This window comes from Rhea americana, unplaced genomic scaffold, assembly GCF_003343005.1.
Source record: "Rhea americana isolate MKP2758 unplaced genomic scaffold, rheAme1 scaffold_47, whole genome shotgun sequence".
In the NCBI taxonomy this organism is placed as follows: Eukaryota; Metazoa; Chordata; class Aves; order Rheiformes; family Rheidae; genus Rhea; species Rhea americana.
In genome coordinates this window covers 460,402-483,064 of record NW_028186612.1, presented here as the reverse complement: position 1 = coordinate 483,064, position 22,663 = coordinate 460,402, and the positions used below count along the sequence as shown (strand labels likewise).

The 22,663-nt window shown below is 39.4% G+C and overlaps 1 protein-coding gene across 1 annotated transcript in view; it reads left to right on the top strand.

Moving 5' to 3' along the window:
- Window positions 1-22,663, top strand: part of DPP6 (dipeptidyl peptidase like 6) — a 425,270-nt gene that overhangs the window by 281,778 nt on the left and 120,829 nt on the right. Inside the window, exon 6 of the mRNA XM_085316409.1 lies at window positions 19,989-20,041. Within this exon, the coding sequence (XP_085172535.1) occupies window positions 19,989-20,041 (53 nt within the window). The remainder of the gene's footprint in view (window positions 1-19,988; window positions 20,042-22,663) is intronic.

Sequence of the window (22,663 nt, the reverse complement as noted above, 5' to 3'; positions counted from 1 at the left end):
TATGAAACAAAAAAGAAAARCCTCACTTACATATTCTGAAAGCATGTCATACTGCCATCTAGTAGAGGAGAAAGGTATAAATTACACCGTAGAGGAAAAACACTGTCATTGCCAAAATTTTATAGGCTTTGGGAGGAGAATTGTAAGGACGTGTCTTTGCTACAAGGATTTCTATTCCTCTTTTGTCTAATTTTTTTTCATGGCCTTTTTCAGTCTCATCATAAATTTCTTCACAAGAACAAAAAGCAACTATCAGCGTCTCCCACAACCGAAATAATACATTAATTWTGGTGTCACCATTCCCAGTGCTGCAGTTAGGGTTGAGCTATCACTTTCATTATAAATCCTTTTCTTCAGAGGTTTAGGTATTAATCATCCACAAGAAATCACCATTGGGCTACCACTAACTTTTAGATTATGGCTATTTTTTCTACYAAACTTAAAAAGAGAAAAATGTAATGAGTCATTTTTAAATGTTGACTAAGCAGCAGTCAGATACATGAGAACATGGGATGCAGTTCTTGGCCATGAATAATATTTATTTCCTTTTTAAATTGTTCTGGTATATGACCTGAAATATTTGAATGATGTCTATATACTACTACTTGATTAAGCTATAAGTCCCATGCATTTTGTTTCCATAATTTATAATTGCACCAATTCCTCAAAATGAAAATGACTCACTCACTAGGGACTGTAAGTCTTTTTTCATACAATAAATTTAGTTTGAGCTGCTAACTAAAGGAAATTTGTTGGTCCTTTAGGTAGTAGAAGTTGTGGCTCTCTTTTTCATCTCATTTCTCTGTTGTCATCTTTGGAGTTATTCCTGACTCACAGTGGTATATAAGTCAGGAGAAYCATGCCTGGTGTTAGAAAAAGGTCAAACAAAACTGTATCAAAAACTTTAAGGAGAATTCATGAAGCATCTTTGCTGAGAAATTGTTGCTGATGCAATTTCACTAGTCCAAAGCTCAGCAAAGTTCTAAACAGAGACAGATGCACAAATGCTAAATTAAATCTAAATATGATGAAAACTGCCTAAGTACCATCAAGCAAGCCAACCCTTGGCCTTAGGGCCCCCTGCTTTGTGCATCAGAGATATTTTATAAAATTCAGTTCTTTTGGTGGAGTTTGGACATTGGCTGCCAACATGCCAACACTATGCCTAGATGAATTGCACAAGATAAAAGGGCATGGAGGGAAGGAAACGTCTTGAAATCTTCTGGGAATGAGAGAAGAATTTTCATTCCTAAAAAGCATTCATAATGGAAAAAAAATCTCCTCTATATCCTTAGCCTTTCTCCACCAAAAGAGCTGCACAATCTCAGAAAACCTGCCAGGGGCAGAGTTACAAGGGCTTTGGCACCTCAGACACCACATTCRACGTGCAGAAGAATGCTTGGCTTGGGGCAAGGGAGGAGGCGGAGAGGGCATGGGGAGGGATGGGCGTGATGTGCCTCTTCCACATGCCCCACACTGCTGCACGTCTCAGTGCTTGTAGATCTCTGGGAGGCTYTTCACAGGCTCCATAGTTGATGCTTGGGTTTGGAATTGGGATTTTTGGCAAAAATCTCTGTTTGTGGTACTTAAGATCCATGCCTGGAGAAGCAGAGGGCACCACGCAGCCAGGCGCTCCCTTCTTGACATTGTATGTTGCTCCAGAAAAGTCAAGGCAATACACAGGAATTTTGGTCTTTGGGAAGATTTTAGGATGTGACTAGATGCATATTTGGTTTAAGAGAGCTTAGCTAGGTAATTRTAAATTGTTCAAGTATTCACATTTGAGGTTACAATAGCAGAAGTTCCTGAAACAGTTTTTGGAAATGCAATAAAACACCTCCCCCATACCTTTTTCTTAAAGAGTCACACTTATAAAAGGCTATAAAGAAGCTTTTTCTTTTTTTTTTTTAAAGAGGCATATTGATAGAGAGTGTAAGTTTTGCTCCGGAATATTATATCCTTAAGCTATGTTTTGTGGCTTTTAGATTATTAAATTGCAATAACTTAAATTACTTATTCAGCTTTCTTGTCACTTTGTATGCCGGCTGTGGCTACAAATAGTTGTGCGTGTTAGTTAGCTTCTCGCATTTTCTGTATTTCAAACTATATTCTTGGATAAAAGTCAAATTGTGCTGTTTTTTRCAATGCGAGAAATTGATTAGCAAAGCCTTGGGCAGTTGTCCTTGTTGCAAAGTCAAAAGAGAACTTCAGGAAAAATACTGGCAAAGGATGTTTTCTTAAATTCTAATTCTGCAAATCCTTTCAAGACAGACACCTATTGAAACTACTGTGTACTTATTTTATAGCTGTCAAAAAGTAAGTGCTATATTTTAATTTTTACCATTRAAGTGTGCACTACCTTTCAAATGATTCTGAGTGTCTGTTTCTGTTATTTTTACACAATACACAATACTTATTTATATGTGTGTGTAATAGCTAATATGCATCAAATTAATTAATCATGTATCTGAATACTAATATAAATGCATTCAGTCTCAATTTTTAAATACCAGCTTAGACCAACTACTAAAACAGAAAAGCGTAGTGCATTGTTGCAATGAGGTGAAACATTTTTAAGAAAAATGCTGCCAAGTCATTTTCTGCCAATAATAGCTGCCCTTCTAACATTTTTCTATTTGTTTGCAAAGAAGAATTTCTGCTCAGTGTTGGTTCTGGTTTATGGCACTGACACCAACGTTGGAGCAGTGTAACTCTGAACAAGCAGGCACACATTTTGCTAAGGCACTGAAGCAACTAATGTGTATTTTGCTGTTGTATCACTTCATCATCTTAGAGGATGATGAATTAAAGCGTTTCTTAAAATACATTTCTCCTAGAAAGCTTGGCAGGCAGTTGTGAGACTGTTGTCTGTATGTTGTGGCTAGTCAGGCTGTCAGTTTTCATTCTAAGCTTGTTTCTGTATTGCTTATACTCGCAGAACCTTAGTTTTACAGGTTCCATACTCTGCCCAAGCTTTGTGCTCTTAGCGATCTTTTCCAACTCCGAACAAAGATTTGCTCTTTTTTGAAAAAAGTAATAGGGAAGACTCCAGGCTTTTTTGTCTTTAGAACATTCTTGCAACCTTTCCGAGTTTTGTTCAGTTAATCTTGTTTCTTTACACTAGAACAAGGCCCAATCTTCAAATGAAACTACGGCGTGAAGGTCGAGGCAAGCGTTTGAGAATGAATACTGTTATAGGGAAACTTTGATTTGAAGTCGCACTTCTCTGAAACGTGTGCARTGCTCTGGCTGTAGAGTTCAGTAGCCCTAAAACACGTAGGAAAAGGTAGATTTTGGCCACAGCGTTTCAGCAGAGGGCCAAGGCTGGCCGCGGAGTTAGCGCCGTGGGAGCCGACCGCTGCAGCCCGGCCGAGCCGAGCCGGCCGTGCACTAGCGGGTTCGGGTTCGATGACGTTGCTGGGCATCCACAGTCTCGTGGGTGGGATTCCTTAAATAGCCAAGCAACAGGTAGCCTATAAAAACTCCGTAGCCTATCTGTGCCTTGGAGAGTGGTGGGATTAGAGTAGCAAGACTTAGCTGGAGTCCCATGGGCTTGCATAAATTTTTGTGGGAGTCTGAGTATAACAGTGCAGTTGGTGTAATTGATAATAAAAGAAATAGTTGAAAGTAAATGAGGAGAAAAGTGATTTTCTTGAGTGACATGGTGAGAGATTAAGTACAGACTATTTAATTGCCTTTATTACGAATAGCTGTCATTGTAATGCAGCAGTAAGGAAATAAAAAGTCTTAGATTCTTCTTAAAGATATTTGTGCTTCACTTCCAATTTACCAGTCCATTACTGTATGTGAGCTAGTTAAGAGCAATTACATACAGGAAATCCAGGCTAATTAATACAGACCGAACTACTGAAGTCTTCTGAACAATTAGGGCTTAGAAACTTTTATAGCTGATACGACAGACATTATTATCTATTTTGCAGTTAAAGGAATGAATTTTTATTCTGCTGAAAACTGCAAAGAATCAGTCATCATTGTAACTGGAACAGGTCCAACTACTTTTTTTTAGAATACTTTAYGTGGCGAATTGAGTATTTCTTTTTGCCTCATCTGTTGCTACAGATCTCACAATCATTTAGAAACTGTCCTTGCTGTTGGGTTTAGGTTGTTGCTTAAGACAGCAAGCTTGTGAGTTTGATTTTGGCCTTTGCAACAGTAATTCCTGAGCTAGAGGCTGAAATTCTGCTTAAGCTGAGGCTTAAGCAACAGCTGAGCTGTTTCATCAAACAGGTCWCTTCTTGGGGTAAGGAAATTGCGATGTCATTACATGAGAGTAACTGAAAGATGAGAAAGGACAGAGGATCCGAGAGAGGTGGGACCAAAAGAGACCTCAGAAAGACCCGGTCCAAACACTAGACTTTCTATTTAGAGCGTAGATAAAGTGAAAAGCAAACTTTATACAATGCAGTATATYGCTATTATTTGTTTTTACTGTTTGGCCAAGTCTAGTTGTTATGTTGAATAAATGGGTCTTCTGCTTTATAGCTCCAATTACAACCTCATACTGCTTTAATTAGTCATGTAAAAATTAAAATAATATAATGCTTGTTATCTCCAAAACRCTAATGGATATAAATATTCATGAATCCTCACAACGTCCTTTTGAGTTAGGTGAGCACTATTATTATGATAAATATGCCTCCAAAAATTAGACACTGTCATAGCTATCATCAGTAATACTGCTAATATTGTAGCTATGATATTTATTATTTAATTGAAATAGATTTACCAGTGCTAAAAATAAGTTTACATAAAACTGTTTTCTTTCTGTGGCAATAACTATATTTCAGATTTATTTTTTTCACCCAGTGTTGTTCTCAGRAACAGTGAGAATGCATAGTGGTGACACTGTATAAAATGAGCACAGTTAAAATATCTGTCCCATAAAATCAAGTTATGTGTTTTAGTAATTTGTTTCAATTTTGGGTATAGTAGGGAATTTGTTGTAAACAGGTAGAATTTCCTAGCAGAGTGAACATTTTAAAGGGAAAAGCTTATGCTTTTAATTTTCATTMCCTTTTATTAATACGAATGCAGATGGAATCTTTGTTGCTCATAAACCAGATATATTCCTTCTCTATTGTAAAGCTACAAAATGTGAGGGGGATGTTCACTATTATCAAAKGCTAGCTGCTAAAACCAGTTTTTTAAATTATTTACATTTTCAAACCTTAAGCACTATAACTTCATTTATCCATGAGAATTAGTTACATGTTATAAGGATAAATAACCGTAGCTTCATTTCTTATATAAAAATGACAAAAGCCTTTGGGTAATCAATTTAGGACATATAACCCTGATAGTTATGAGATTTAGAGCAGTAGTTGTAAGAAATGTTCACAACTTCTGAAAATTGCACCATTTTTATTTACAKGCCCGTGTAGGATTTTAGCCAGGACTGAACGAGCAGGTTGTCTTTTCTCTGCTTCTTCCTCTGTATCATCCCCATAGACCRTAGAGTAAATATCCTTGTTTAAAAATGTGCTCTTTATTCTACTCATASTGGTAAGGCGAACAGAAGCACTCCAGCTACATTTACATAACAAAACTAAGGCTTGTATGTCCAGAAGTACTGTATTAACAAGAAAGTATTTAGAACATAAATGAGGTTAATTTTCAGGGTGATAGTTTGGATTTGAAGCTGAAGCAAGAGCTATTATTTGAGAAAATTTAGAGGCAATCATTTATTGAAACATAATTTCTAAAGAAGAGTGCTTTTTTAAAAAATTATAAATCTGGTCTACTTAMAGTAACCTTTGTGAAAGAGTACCTATCCTAACCTCAAAATCACCATGAAAAAAAATTTCTAATCTGCCTTTTTCAATGTGGGCTGTAAAGCAACAAGGCAGAAGAAAAGAGGAGTTTAAAAGACATCAGAGAAGACTGACTGCAAAACAATTCTTCACTTCCATTGATTTGTCTGCACTGTCAGATGGGACGCGTGTAACTCCCCTAGGACACCGGGGCTTCACAGGCGCCTTGGATTAAATAAATCAAACCTCGYTATAAACAAAATCTGAGTAACTGGGAGATTTGACTACAAATTAATCACTGTTGAGGCAGAAGTACCAATATCTCGGTCAGACACATGGACATACAGAGTTTTACTTTTAGTCRCTGTCCGATTTCTGATAGACGTTGTACTTAAAGCAGGAATTTTGGGACACAGGCACAAGACTGTGGAGCAAGAATTAGGTGCAAGTYTAATGTTATAGCTTCCTTTTGAAGGATAAACTACAGAGTAACTAAGACATTTCATGTTAGTAATTGTCAGGACTAAATTTGGAYTAACAAGGGAAGAAAAGAAGCCAACTCTATTCTCTGCTTGTGTTGGAGGAGCTTTATTGTTTATTTCAAATCCCCACAAAACCCCAGTAGAAAATTTATCCCTAAATCGATCTTTGCCCTTAAAAACAGTCCTTCTGCRTTGACACAGATTAGTTTGAGAACGTTTGAGAAAACGTTCTGACCTAAACAAGGAGGCAGAGTGGAATTAGGCACTTAAATTCATGAACTGCAGTGGCATTTTGGTAGTTTAGTTTCTTGAGGTGTGGTGATGAGGGGATCCTAGTATAAATTAACAGCTTACCATTGTAAAGATGGTAATGGTAGGTAGAGCCAACAGCAAAAAATTGAAGTGAAATGACAGATTGCAGTCTGCCTTTTTTTTTTTTTTTTAATAAAACACTTAATCTGAGCAAATAAGAAGGAGATAGGTGGTCCTAGATTTATTATCCCTCCAGAATGTCAACCACGAGGGAAAAATAAAAGGTATTTGCACCCTTAAATGCAAGGATTGGAGTTCTTACATGAGCATCACATCCTCGACAGGCACCCTAGGAGTGGGGTCATCTCGGCGTTGGAGGGGCCTGCAGGGAACAAACCAAGCCGTGGAGGCTTGGTCTGTTATCATGTGGAGCCAACGTGGTGGTTGTGGCCTGCAGCCTTTCCCTGGAGCAGGTGATAAAGCCATCGTGGCACCCTCAGCTGCGTCACTCCCCCTTACTGGGAGATATTTTCAGCAGGAAGTTGGTGGATATGAAATGTTGAGATAGATGCATTCAAAAAGCGTTACGTGATACGTTGGCCTGAACAGATGCAAAATTCTGTCCAATAGGTCTTTATAAAATCCTCAGTCTGCACATTCCCATTTTTCTAATGGGTTTCTAATGTGTTCTTCTAGTGCTCCCTATATAACAGTGGTTTAAGTGAAAATGCACCAAGTCTCTGTTTCTTACTGAGTTTGCATTCTGGGGGGTGTTGTTTAACGTCATTAATACAACAAAATGCCGACTGCACAGAACTGAGGACATTACCACCACAAACACCGCAGTATTCTGTTCTGAAATCAGCTGCTGTGATAACCTGTGTGTTGTTAAAGCTTTAACTATTATATATTTTAAAAAATGGGATTAAACTCTTGCTGCTCTTTGAATAAYACAGATAAATGGAATTAGGACTAAAATTTGCAACTTTACACCTTTACGTAACTGAGTGCAAAAGAATATTTCAGACTAAGCAGGACAGTCTTGCTTATGTAGCAGAGGCAAACAATCTGTATCCTATATTTATTCACAGATACTGGTACACATCAGTAAACTGAAAAGTAAAACCACAATTCCAGGGAAGACCAGAGTAATACCAAGAGCCAGAAATAATTAACCTGTCATGCAAGAGTACATAGGTATATTACATATTGGTATCAGCTACCAGCAGCCTTCCTGTATAAATATTTTTTTTAGCAAATTAGATTTTCATCAAACAGAAAAAGGAAAATAGAAAGACTCATAGCAAAGCACTACGACACAAAAATAACACTTTTTTTATCTTGGATAATACAAGATTTTTCATTCTACTTCCTTTTCTGAGTGTATAGACAATCTAAGTTGAACAGATAGACTGGTGTAGATTAATATCCTAACAAAATTCACAAAATATCTTGAAAATAACMTGCAATTTATTTTTAAATAAAACATACATAACATAGTTGTACAAGGTCTCTAGATAGTCAAAAACCTTTTAGAACTTAATAAAGAACTRGATTCCTTGCAACCTCCAGGAGCTTCAGGACTRTGTTAGAGGTGTGTTTCTGTTATACCATAATTTTACTTCCTAAGCTTTTCRATATAATATAAAAATCTCATTTTTTATTGCATTGTGACAACTACAGATACTTATTTTGAAAAGTTTAGGAAAGAAATAAGAGTAGGATTCAAAATAAGAAAACAACAGGGATTTAAAAGGCATTATAAAGCAAAAATCAGAAAGAAATTAATTCTGGTGTCTATGCAGAGACATAGGAAGTAGTCTCAGCCTGCAGAGGTTTATAATCAAATTCATCTGATTCACAGACTCTTTTATTTATTTATTTGTAATCACAGAAATAATAAAAAGTATATTTAGTGCCCCCTTCTGGAAAACCAGATCTTACTATGCAGAGCACCTCAGTGAAGTTCTTATATTCAGAAATGCAAATCTTTTGAGACAGATGTTGTCCTTTTTAGCTGAGTCACATGCCTAAATCCAAGGAAAGTGTAGCTCTGTATTTACCTGAGCAAGTGTCTTTCAACTGTCTAACTGACTTCAGAACTCTGTCTTTATTTGTGATTGTATTATAACCAATAACTAACATTCCTCCTTAAACAGCTGATGATCTAGATTTGAAAATGGGATCTTCTATTTTCTTCCTCCATTCCCTACTCAAAAAACCCCCACTTTCTTGAAAAGGGAAACAAATCACAGGACTTTAGTGGAAACTTTAAAATCATGAGATTGTTCTGATCTTCTTCCTGTCCTATATGTTTTACCCAGTTACTGAAGAGGTGCCCACCATCACCACAGCCTGCTTACCTTCATGAAGATAGTCCACAGCGTCACRACGATGGTCCACAAAATGCCCAGTTGTCAGAGGTCTTGTGCGTGATTTCAGTTCAGTTTTCCTTAGCTCAGAAAATAGAAATGTCACTTCTAGTGGATTTGGTCCACGTGTACATCAAGATACAGCTCAGAGTCTTCTGATTTCATATGGAATCAGAAAACGAATCTTTCACTGATCAGAGAGAGCATTTTTGGACTAAGGTCTGTAGGTCTGTAGCGTATATCTGAATACTCTTATTCTCCCTTCACATCCACTTCAGTGCTCTTTAACGTTTGTTCTCTCATGCCCTTTGAAGGTCTCGTGTTTCCTGTCTTTGAGCTTTCTGAGACTGTTCTGAGCCTATGACCACCATAAAAGACTTCAGTGATAGTGCTAACCTCTTTGTATTATTCACCCTCTCAATTGCTATAATGAAAAAGCARTTTTGATATGTTAAGAATAAATTTTAATAGGAAGAACACATGTTGTACTTCTTCTGTAGTTGCTAATTTCTGCCAACAAAGTGAATTATTTAAAAGTGAATAAATTGATTAGATGATAGACTAAGCATTCAGCCCACTTACATGGCTTAGTTCTCACATAATTGCTACAAAGCTACAACATTTGGATTGTAAATACTACGGAATGGAGTTTTTAGAATCCCCCTACATTCTGTCTGCCCATCTGAAAGAAAAATGTTTTGTTTACAGAAGCATATATACTTTAAGCATAGATAATTTATTAATCATAARTTTTAAACCTCACTACTTAAGTTATTAAGAACTGATTTCTTATGCACTTCAGCACTCAGAGCTGTACCACCAAAATCAACAAAAGTGATAGTCAGTCGAGTCAACTGTGTAAACTCTACATCTTTAGCTACCTTGTGCTACCTCTATAATCGGTGCAGCCCAGGCTGCAAATCTGAYGCTAAAATAGACACCAAAGGCTGCTCAGAGGACTCATACCCTAAGCATGCTTTGGGTGCCGTTGTCTGGGAGGGGGATATCGCTACGTGATGTAGGCACTGGAAGTTTAATGGTTGTAAAGAATGACTGGAAAGTCAAMGAGGATGATGTCCATCAAGGAAGACAATGGACAAAGGCAGTGACTCCAAGCCACAGACCTGAGAGCCTCGGGTCTCTTCCTGCGGGGAAGGATCACCATATATACGCTAACACTAGTCTTCTCTACCAATCTGCTTTGGGTTGCTRTCAGAGACAGGAGACCGAGCTGGATGGCCTTCTGATCAGACCMAAAACAAATGGGTTTGTGTTCTTTAAAGGGTTCCTATCATGAATCTGTAGTTAAATTCATTGTGTTTCATTCCTTGTTTTTTTTGTTTCATTTGTTCTGATCAAGGTAGATATTCATTTTCTTTGTTAGCGTATATAATTAATTATTTCCACTAAAATTTTCAGCACTTGTAAGGATAGAATCAGCTTTCTGAGAATTTTAGAAACAAATCTTCTAATTAGTTAAAATCAATTAAAAAGTAATGACACAAAAAAATGCAACAAGTCTTTAAAGTAATGTTGACTTAATACTGGACCACAGATACTATAAAATAACTACAGTTGTATGTTTATGTTTGCATRCATTTGAATGTTTTCTGCATTTCCTAACTTTGGGATAGTCGTTATCTCCCTCTGACACTTTTCTTTATCCATAAGCTATGTATTCTTAATCTTATTTCATTATAATGCAAAATTTTTGTTTCTTTTTTGTTTCTTTTCCTTAAATATACTGTATGATATGTTAGAACTACATCATTAGCCTTGTGCTAAATAATTTCCTTTTTGATTCCAAATTTTTGAACAGGACTTTGAAAGAGGCAGATGTGATTCTTGGAGGATTTGTGTCCATTTTTATGTTAAGTGTGGTGTGCCATGAGAGGGGATCTTGGGAGTTTGCACCACGTAATGTGAATACTGACACAAGTTAAAAAAAAAAAAAAAAGAGAGAGAAGAACAAAAAATGAGTTCATTATGCATAACCCTCACTAGTGGTTCTTAATAACTTGCTTCCAGATGCTCCRTAGTAACCTGGGACGGAATAACAGTGGAAGCACAAACACTGCTAGGACAATGTTGAAGAGGGTTTTGTAGCTGCCATTTTATTTTTCGGTAAAAAATGGAACAGCAGTCCTGTAAGTCCGTGACTGCAAGCTTTTACTCTTTCCGCTGGTGCCAGTTGAGCGCTGGGAGGGCCAGGTGGCTTGGGAGCGAAAGAAGGCTTTTGTGATTGCTTGGCAGGGCAGGTCTGTGTCAGCGAGCAGCAGCAGTTGGCAGATTGGATTAACGTTCTCCTAGGGGCTAGACCTGGCACACGAGCTGTRTGTTAATACCCGTAACCTAAGCTGATTCTGAAGCTACGTTTGTGGCCAAAAGAGCATCCATTTTACCTCCACCGTGTCGCAAAGGCGTAAATCCTCAAGCCGCTGCCAAAATTCCCTTTTGGCATCATCAGCAGAGTAAGGGATTCAAAAGTGTAATTTGGAAACAAATCTTTTAATAAGGAATAATTATTATGAAACAGCTGAGATAAATAATCAGTTTGTGGAACACTAATACCCAGTATTATCTTACRGCCATCCATCCATTACTGTATTGGATATTGCCATCGCGCTTTATTTGTGGCTACGTTACATTGCAAACCAGAGGTGACCCCGTTTGCGAAGGAGTAATTCTTTGGCTCAGCTGGTTCACAGGCCTTTGTTTTGGGAGCAGGAAAACCAGCTTCTAATCCCAGCACTCTCTCTGTGTGTTTGTGGGAGAGATTTACATGTTAACTGTGCGTGATGCCGGCAGCACATGAACCTATTACACCTGGCTTGAGTTTGAGTTACAAGAGCTCCTAAAATGCAAGTCTCCATGGTATGAATATGCTATCAGATCCTGATGTCACCTTGCTGTGAGATTGTTCCTGCTCCAAGGAGCTCTTTCCAGTGTGCGGGACAGAGGACAGCTGGCCTTTTACGTACCTGCATCATTGGATATCTGTTATGAACATTCTCTATGCACCAAGAACAAACTTGTAGATTAAGGCCCCTTCAGGCTCGTCTTGCAATGATTTAATTTTCAGTCTTAGACAAAATACGTTGAATTGTTGAAAGACTTTAAAAAGACATAAAGACTCTTCCTGATGTTTCACTGCCTCTTGCTTTACTCTAGTCTGGGTTTCTTGTACAGACCATTTTTTTCTCTTCTTCCAAATCAATTGCTAAAATTTCTTTAAACTTCTAGAGATACCCAGTAGCTGATCCTTGATTTCTTATGACGCTGGATATCAGTGAAATAGTTCTGTGTTCACAGTGACACAGCAGAGATCAGACACTGACCCTCTGGACCTCTCTGAGACACTGTTCTCCTGGGGGGTTTTGTACTGTTAGCCCAAGCACAAGTATGATGTAGTCTGAGACTGCTGCTATGAGTTCCTTCCCTTTCCAAGACAAATAGTTTCCTTCCTTTTCTCAGCTGTAATAACTATGCATTCCCCAGCTTGCTCCATTTGCCCAAATATTATTTTAAGTTAGTTCCTGTAGCATACAGAGACAGTTATAGCAAAGATGCCAAATGCGCCGGATGCCAATTGATCCTAAACTCCTTCTTCTTACCACTTTTCCTAATCAAAACTATTTCTGCTATCTCTCYTCTTTCATTAGCTCCTCAGATGTCACAGAGTGGCACAGCTCTCTTAGCACGCACTTTCTGTAGCTGTGACCACGTTATGCATGTGGCTAATCATCTGGATATTGTGCAGCGGATAAATGCAATCCCAATAATGTTTTTGATAACAGCTGTGGGTTATTTGGCTGCCAGCTGAACCAAGACATAGGAAATGCTTCTTGATAGCATTTCATTATGGTTTTCCTAATTTATTAGAYGCACAAAGAGAAAAGTGCAGTGCTCCTTGAGGACTGTAAAGACAGGCTGGCAACCAGCATGAGACAATAGTTAGGGATACATGACTTGGGAAGGAATAGCATATAAATGGATAATACAGTGAAGAGACAGAAGAGAATTTTCTCTTTCAAGAAAAAAAAAAAGGTCAGAATCACAATGAATTCAAAAGGTTAGAATGTTGAAAAGATCTTAAATTATATGACATTATTGGTTTGTTTAGTTCTTGCAAACAATCAATCTTCACTGAGTTTAGGGTACAAAATACTGATATAGATTTTGTTGTTTTTTATTGCAGTGACACAAAAGGAATAGATATTCATGTGTTTTTTCAGAGCACCTAATTCCAGATTTGTTACTATGGAGTGCCTATTAGCAATAAAATTGTGCTAATACTTTGCTAAAATAGTTAGAGTGGGGAGAATACCACCAATCAATCTGTCACCACTAAGAGGAGAAATGAGGAGATCTAACTGCTCACAAATGATGCCTCAAACCGAGATAACAGCTCTTGTTTTAAATCACAAATATGCAAGCAAATGAAGAAAAACTGAATACTGTAATACTATTAAATATGAAAATTGAATATTATATACATACATATATATATACATATATATATATATACTGTTGAAAGATTAGAAGTTGAGCAAAAAGGTTGCCAGAAAGTTAGTGCTCAGTTATAGAATAGGATTTTACATCTGCTTAGAAAGCCAGTTCAACACATAGTGGAAAGAAAAGGATATTTTATTAACAAAATGGAGTGGTTCACATTATGCATTAGTTTTCAGGTTGTACAGCCCCAAGAAAACCAATGAGATCTTATAGAATTTTAATCAAGGCAAACAATGCTGGCTTGTTAGGTGAAAATTTAGCCTTTGATGTTAACTTCTATCAGAARCACAGACAATTCTCCAAATAGGTACAGCGACCTGCTTTAAGTTCTCCAAGGAATATCATAAAGAAGCCTGGCAGTGAGATATTCTTAGTCTGAGAATTATCCTTTTCCTCCTGGAAGATTTATAAGAATGACATCTGTTACCCTGTAAAAATAACACAGTGTTTGCCTGTTGGTGACTGACCGATACACGAATCAATGTGACTGTACGGTGGTAGCTGTGGGTCGYCTTTTATTGTGCATGGTATGTGCATGTAGGAGAAGGAAATGTAACCTCTAGCTAGGTTAGTTTGTGATTTTCTCTRGCGAGCTCGTTTTTTTTCCCCTAGTTCATACTGTTTGAATAGTCACACTGAATAAATGGGTCCAAATCCATCCTTTTGTTCTTAAATAACATATATTTGCCATTTAAGTAAGCCCTACTGGACTAGAACCTACATCCTTAGAAATGGCACAAGGAGACACTGCTCTGTCATCCACAGCATACTCCCCTCCGTGGAGATGTGGCACTGAAGCTGCTTCTTCCAATTTGTTTCTGTAGGTCAAAGGAACCCCAATTTACCCCTTGTTATGGAATTTGGGGTGGGGGAAACTCTGCTCTGTTGCTGTCTGCTCTAGACCCTGTGTAATCCCGGTGGAATGTGGTCMGTTCCAGGTTTCTTTTGTTGATTGCATAAAATGAGGTCAGTGGCTTCACAGCAAAGTGTTGCTCTGTGGAACCAGTTCTGCGTTCTTCTCAGCCGTAGAGAGGTAATTGCCTTTCCTCGACATGAGCRGAAACGAATAGCTCGGCCTCTTAACACCCGTTATGATTTCATTTCCAGCAAAACATGCACATGCTGCAGAGGATAATGTAGATTAAAAGTAAGGCAGATCTGTGCCCTGACCTGGGATGAAAAGCCCGGTGGGAGTGTTTTTCTGGCACAGTAGTTTTAGTATTATGATTTTTACAGCATTCATTGATCGCAGCTGGCTTAGGAGTTTTTGTGACCTGATTTTGATAATACCTAGAACCTAGGTACCTAGTATTTTGATAATATCTAGATAGTTATAGCACTCTTAAGCCTGTTTTAATGTATGTTTGCAGTATGGCTTGGCACACAGGATCTACAGAACAAAATGGTTCCCCAAAGCTTTGCTACCTTTGAATATGCCTCTCTCCTAAGAGGAGCTGTGTGTTTTGGGATTCAGAAAAAATCAGGGCTAAGAATATCAAATCAGTGCAACTGCTTTTACTGCACCCCTTGAACAGATAGGGGAAAGGCAGAGAGTTAATATCGGTATTTTGTTGATAAAGACATCAGAAACAGGGAAGTTWAATAAAATGAGCACTAACATTTAAGAATTCAGAGACCTCTTTGGATTTCAGAAGTATACTAGTCTCTCTATGCTACTTTTTTCCCTGGGATTTTCTAACTAGCAAATAAGATGAATATTCTAATTCAGCTTGAACCTATCTGAAATTTTTATTGAAATATTAAACATGTATTAATTTCCTGAAATGTTAGAATAATTTCATTTAGTTTGCATTTCTGAGAGGAATACAACTATTTTAGTTTTCAGAAAGACACTAAGTCATGTTGTATCTCTGTCTGCTTATGGGGGCTTACTGTAGTGTGTTTTCCAGACATATATGAAACATTAAGAATGAGAATGAATTTTGAGCTGCRTGGAGTCTTATCCTTAAGAACTAAAATAACAATTAATACCTGATCCTGAAATCTTTGCTGTGTTTACATGAGCAAACCTACYGATTTTAAGGATTTATTTGAGAAAGTACTGCTCCTGTGAATGAACTCTGCCAACTACAAGCCTTTGAAGGCTACATGCTACAGGTACAGTTAATGTGCAATACTTTAGAGTCCTAATACTTTATGTAAGGGGAAGAGGCTAGTTTCTCCTTTAAAGTGCACTTCCACAAGATCTGGCCAAAGACCAAAGGGAGATGACAAGTGATGTTCAGATAACAAAGGAGATCTCACAGGAGGCACAGACTTGGYTCCTCAGGCCTCTTTGATCTTCACATCACAACTATTAGGATTCTCCTTCTACCACCACCCTTTGAAACGCCTTCAACTTTTTTTTTTTCCATACTCCTCAATTCTCTTTTTCCAAGAAAAATGTTTCACCTCAGTCTCTGTTAATTGCTCTTGCACATCTCTAAACTCTCTAGCAGGGCTGCAGGGAATCTATGCCAGAGGAGGGAACATCAGCAGATGTCCTTAAAACTTCTCCTAGCTATTTTCTTCTCCTCCAACTAGCCATTTTGCTCTATCTTCTCATGAAGCCCTCTGCTCATACTGATTTTTTAATCTGGCTTCTGCTTCTGCCCTGTTAGCAGGCTACAGACCATAGCTTGTTATCTTGAATGACAGTCCCTCCCAATTCACATTTTATACATTTACATCATTTCCTACATCCTACTACCAAGATGTTTTGAAGACAAAAATTGTTCAATATTTTTTGGCATTGTGTTAGTAAGTATAAATAAGMAAGCAATTAGTACAAGTCTTACTTCCCAATATAAAACTACTTCGGACTTTGTTTGCAAAAATGCTTTCCAGATACACCATGCCAATATATTCCACACGGCCCTGTGTTGTGTTTTTGCATTGTAGCCAAATTTACTCTCCCAATGCATTCTCTTTAATGAATTGTAGCAACTTTAAAATTACAGCAATGCTGGAATACAATTTAGAATCATAGAATCAGTARGGTTGGAAGGGACCTCTGGAGATCATCTAGTCCAACCTCCCTGCTCAGCAGAGTCACCTACAGCATGGTAGACAGGGTTGCATTCAGGCAGGCCTTGAAGATCTCCAGAGAAGGAGACTCTGCAACCTCTCTGGGCAACCTGTGCCAGTGCTCCGTCACTCTCACAGGGAAGAAATTCCCCCTAATGTTCAGGCGGAACTTTCCGTGCTTCAGTTTCTGCCCATTGCCTCTTGTCCTGTCACATGGGGCAACTGAAAAGTTTGTCCCCGTCCCCTTGACACCCTCCCTTCAGGTACTTGTACACACTGATAAGATCCCCCCTCAGTCTTCTCTTCCCCAGGCTGAAGAGGCCCAGCTCCCGCAGCTGTTCCTCACAGGCAGGTGCTCCAGCCCTCTGATCATCCTTGTAGCCCTACGCTGGACTCTCTCCAGTAGCTCCAGGTCTCTCTTGTTCTGGGGAGTCCAGAACTGGACACAGAACTTGAGATGAGGCCTCCCCAGGGCTGAGTAGAGGGGCAGGATCACCTCCCYCGACCTGCTGGCAACACTCTTCCCAATGCAGCCCAGGAGACCATTGGTTTTCTTGGTCACAAGGGCACATTGCTGGCTCATGGTCAACTTGTCATCCACCAGCACTCCCAGGTCCTTCTCTGCAGAGCTGCTCTCCAGCAGGTCAGCCCCCACCTTGTACTGGTGCCTGGGGTTATTTCTCCCTAGGTGCAGGMCTCTGCACTTGCCCTTGTTGAACCTCATGAGGTTCCTCTCCGCCCAGCTCTCCAGCCTGTCCMGGTCTCTCTGAATGGCAGCACAGCCCTCAGGTGTATCAGCCACTCCTCCCAGCTTGGTATCATCAGCAAACTTGCTGAGGAGGCACTCTGTCCCCTCATCCAGGTCACGGATGAAAAAGTTGAACAGGATGGGACCCAGTCCTGAGCCCTTGGGGACGCCACTAGCCACAAGTCTCCAATTAGACTCCACGCCACTGATGACAACCCTCTGAGCTCTGCCTTTCAGCCAGTTCTCAATCCACCTCGCTGTCCACTCGTCTGATCCTCACTGCCTGAGCTTCTCTAGGAGGATGTTATGGGAGACAGTGTCAAAAGCCTTGCTGAAGTCAAGGTACACAACGTCCACTGCTCTGCCCTCATCTACCCAGCCAGTCATTCCATCATAGAAGGCTATCAGGTTGGTCAAACAGGATTTCCCCTTGGTGAATCCATGCTAGCTACTCCTGATCACCTTCTTCTCCTCCRTATGCCTGGAGATGACCTCCAGAAGGAGCTGTTCTCTGGGTGGAGGTGAGGCTGACTGGCCTMTAGTTGCCTGGGTCCTCCTTCTTGCCCTTTTTGAAGACAGGAGTGACATTGGTTTTCTTCCAGTCCTCAGGCACCTCTCCTGTTCTCCAGGACCTTTCAAAGATGATGGAGAGTGGCCTGGCAACAACATCCGCCAGCTCCCTCAGTACCCGTGGGTGCATCCCATCCGGGCCCATGGATTTGTGGATGCCTAGCCTGCCCAGAAGGTCTCTAATTCTATCCTCCCCAGCCAAAGGAAAGTCTTCACTTCTCCAGACTCTCTCCCTCACGTCCAGGCTGCAGGATTCCTGGGGGCTGCCCTTAGCAGTGAAGACTGGAGCACAGAAGGCATTCAGTAATTCTGCCATCTCTGTATCCCTTGTCACCAGGGCCCCCGCCCCATTCAGTAGCGGGCCCACATTTTCCCTAGTCCTCCTCTTGCTGCTGATGTATTTGAAGAAGCCCTTCCTGTTGTCCTTAACGTCCCTTGCCAGACTCAATTCCARCTGGGCCTTAGGCTTCCTCGCCACATCTCTGCATACTCTGACTGCATTCCTGTAATTCTTCCAAGTTAAGGCCACAAGTTTCCGTCAGATCTATGATATTAGCATTATAACCTTAAAGAGCTCTTTGTGGCTTTGATATAACTGAATGTAGCTGGTTACTATTTTATTTGGCATCATCTGAAACAGGTAGATCTATAAAGAAATAAAATAAATACTATCTTTCAGTGAGTTAATTTGAGCTTGTACACTTTCCCAGATATGCCTCTTTACCAGTGAATGGCCTATCCAGGAGTGACTTTAGGTATCTGAATACCTAAAAAGAGAATGTGTTTGGGATATAAGTTGCTAGTATTTGTCTTTGCAAGGGAATGAATGAATTGCAGATATGGAAGGCGGAGTAGCATCAGTTTCTGCTTTTCAAAGACAGAAGACTGGTGCATTCACTTCCCTTCTCTACTTCATGCACTTCCATTCACTTCAAGGGTTGTTATGCAACATTGTAATTTGTTAATATCTGGATTTGAATTCCAGCAGAAAATTTTGTTTTAATATCTATACAATCACATGTCTTATGTTGCTGTGTCTGCCCACTGAGTCCAAACAAGATGAAAGCCCATTAGACTCATGCTATGCAGCTTGCCCTTGAAAGCAACTTACATAAAGTCATGTCTACTTAGCTTGATATGATGGCAATGTGCCTGGGATGGTCACCACTGAAGCTTACAGCATTTTTGGGACATTCTGTGGTTTCTAGGAATTAAAAAAAAAAAAGTGTAAAACCAGAAATACCTAGAAAAAACATTTATGATAAACTTGATTTATGAAGCTAGTATTACAGAAGTTCCTGTTCTGTTCCCAAGGACAAAATGCTTTATGAATGATACTGGAGACCCAGTGATTCAAAAATTTAAGTAGATGTCAAATGGAATAATTGTTAAAAGTTTTTTTCTATATATGTTGTAACRGGACAGAATTGGAAAAGTGGGTGGCTGAATCAGACATACAAATTCACGCTTAAACCCTCACACTAGTGCCCTGATTCCAGCATTGCTCAGCCTTGCCCATCTTRTCAGCTACAGATCCCTATTAAGAGAGATATCGTTACTAAAAGAAAATCAGTCTATGAAGCCTTAAATCATGGGCCTTRCTAAGCAAATACGTAGTAGACTCTCCCTTCTGAGATGCCCTACAGTGCAAGCTGCTGAGCTCCTCCCCAAGCCGCAAAGAGTGCAAACTGATATGAAGATGCAACTTCACAATTTACCAGGTCAAACAAACTTCAGGTCAGCTTTGTGCCCTAAGGCAATGGGGTTTCGTTTGCTGGCTGACCCGAGYGTTACAACCTGCTCTGAGATCACCAAGTGCCATTCCTTGTTTTATTTATGCGGAGTAAAGCAGAGAAATATGCATTATATCCCTGTTGTATCTAGTTATAATGATGGAGAATGTCTCCAGCTGACCAAGGTGTCCTCATTAACGATTGTTCTATATTTAGCCGTTGCAGAGAGCATGTGCCCCCAGTTTAATCAAAGACCTGGTAGTCATGGTAATGACACAGAGCATCTGGATGTATATGATTTACCAAATACTGTAATAAAGTGTAAGATGAAAAGAACACACAATAATGTTAGACAAATTAATGTATTGTTCTTTTCTGCTACAGACTGTGATGTTTTTCTAACAGCTCCCTAGCCATAAATGCTAGATTTTTGCAGAAAAAGAGCCCTACTAACACAGGTGACAATTACTAATCTCTTCTTTTTTTTTTCTGTTTTGTTTCTTAATTTCATTTTGCAGGTGTATCAGCATTCGTACACAGCATATTATGTCCTCAGCAAAATACCTCATGGGTAAGCAATTATTTAATATCTTCATTTTAAATCTCAACCATTAGGACTCTGCAAAATATTGTGTATCGTGACAAATAGTTTTCCTGTGACAGCCCTTTGCAATGGTCTGGCATTCAGCTGCAGCATCCACTGTGCTGTGTGTTGTACAAAAGATGACATTGCCTGGAAACAGAAGTACTCAGCTTCCCTGGAGTGTCATACTACATGAATTTCATTTTCCAGTTTTCAAGTTTTTGGCTAGAATATATAGATGTGTTGGCATCTGGCTGAAAGCCCCTCTTGGATACTCCCGAGAAGCCTGTCACAGAAGCTATACAGGGGTGTTTCGTCCCTTGAATTTGGTCAGAATTGAAGCATTGCCCTTCAGTTTTGAATCTCTCAGCAGATTCCCACGATATGGACACCCTGTCCAGTATCTCATCTGAAAGCAGGTAGAACAGTACTCTGTTCCCAGGATCCTGTTGCCTCTTAGATGTGTGCACTGACAGTAATATTGAAGATGACAGCCTTCCAGATAATAGCGTATCTTTTCAGAGGGCAAGAGGTAAGTGTAGACAAACAGCAATGCCAAATAGGCTTTACTTAGTGTTTCTAAGCTTATCTGAAGTATGTAGCTCTATCTAACGCATATAACATGAAAGCTAACATATCATGAGTAGCAAACTTGTCACACAGTGGCTTTTCATTTAGGACCCTCTATTCACTGAAAGTCCTGAGGTAGGCTCACTATTTAAGGAAGGCATTAATTAGCTTAAGGAGATTGATTCTTCTTCAGCTTTAATTAGTTGTAGTCTTTTAAATTCCCCTTTCTCAGTCTGTTATTGTGACATTGCAGGTAACTTTCTGCAACTCTAACCCCATCTSCCTGCAGCTAACCTCACCTATGTTGTTTGTCTTGGCCCCTTGCTCCTATCTGCTTTTTCACTTTTACTTATATATATATATATATACTTTAATGACTGACTAACCAKTCAGGCCACGAATGTGATTCCAACAACATATATTTAAGTATTTAATAATACATACTGTTTCAGAGTGACATTCGTGTCGTATCATTGGCAATGCACAAGTTGCACAGATAATTCCTCCAATCGTTAGCAGCAGAATATACAGCTAAAAGCCAGGAAGGTATTGCCAAKCTGTGTGTTCTGCAAATCACATTGGTGGTAGCCGTGTAGAAATGGTAATTAGGGACAATATAAAACAAAAGTTCAGCTCTRCCACTTCTGTAGAACTTTATACATGTCTCTGGTTCTAAAACAAGTAATTTCAGTATTCATTATGCTTGTTCACGGGCTTATCATTTTTATAAATTATGACAAAACAGGTAGTAGATTGTTTGGCTCCTTGCAAATCCTSTAAGTTTATAAAAATTTGCCTGACTTATACACAAGGTAGTCATAGGATCACAGGATAATTCAGACTGGAAAAGATCTCTGGAAGTCCAACCTCCTGCTCAAAGCAGGGTCGCCTACGAGGTCAGAGCAGGTTACTCAGGGCCTTATCCAACTGAAAATCTCCAGCAATGGAGACTGCACAGCCTCTCTGAGCAACTGGTTCCATTGTTTATCTGTCCTCATGAGGAAGAACTTTCCCCTTATATCCAGCCTGAACATCTCTTATTTCAATTTACATCTGCTTTCTCTCATCCTCCCACCATATAGAATCATACAGAGAATGGTTGAGGTTGGAAGGTACCTCTGGAGATCTAGTCCAACCCCCCGCACTTAAGCAGGGTCACTAGGACACTGTGCAGACCATATACCATACTAAATGGGACTTAACTAACAATAAACATGTGCCACAGTATCTTCTTGAGTGGGAACCTTTGTGGGAAAAGCTAAGGACATACACTTCAGGTGCAGAACCAATTTRAATGGAAGATCAACAGAAGGAGAGCAGAGAGCTCCCTGCCTGGACTGATGCTTCCTGGTGCCTCATCCTGTTCCCAGACACTGCCCAGCCTCCAGGTCCTCCATGCCCTGGAAGGATGCCCTGCTCACTACACTGTTAACATTGAGGGATTATAACAGGGTATACTTCCTTCAAAAAAAGGGRTAGATGTTACTTCATTAATGTTCTCTGGCTTTGAGCATTTATACCATGGGCCAACTTTAGCTCCCATGGGGATGGAWGTGCCTCAGTGGCATTTAATACAGGAATGATATTTTAGGCGCAAAAATCCCCTAAGTTAGGCATTGCAACACATAATCTTTAGAGGCCTATGCCCTTTTTCCAGTCCAGCTCCTTTGCTACAGTAACCAATGGGTTTAGTACAGACTGATTAGCAATATACAAATCCATTCCTGAGATTTTTTTCCCATACAAATGCTACTTACCGGATGTTCCTCAAGGATATGTCACACTTAACCCCCTAAAACTAAAAAAAAAAAAAAAAGAAAAAAAATGTTGAAATAACTTTCCTTGACATCCACCTAACAAACAGGAAACAGCATTTTATACAAAAACTCTGTACTAGACACATATATATTTTAAAATCTGTGAGCCCTAGAGCTCATGAAACCTGCTTTCCTACCACCTGYATCTTGTGACTGACTCACCTCAAAAAATCATGTGCTCTGCATTAAGGTATTTCCGTATATAGCTGGAAGAGTTATAAAA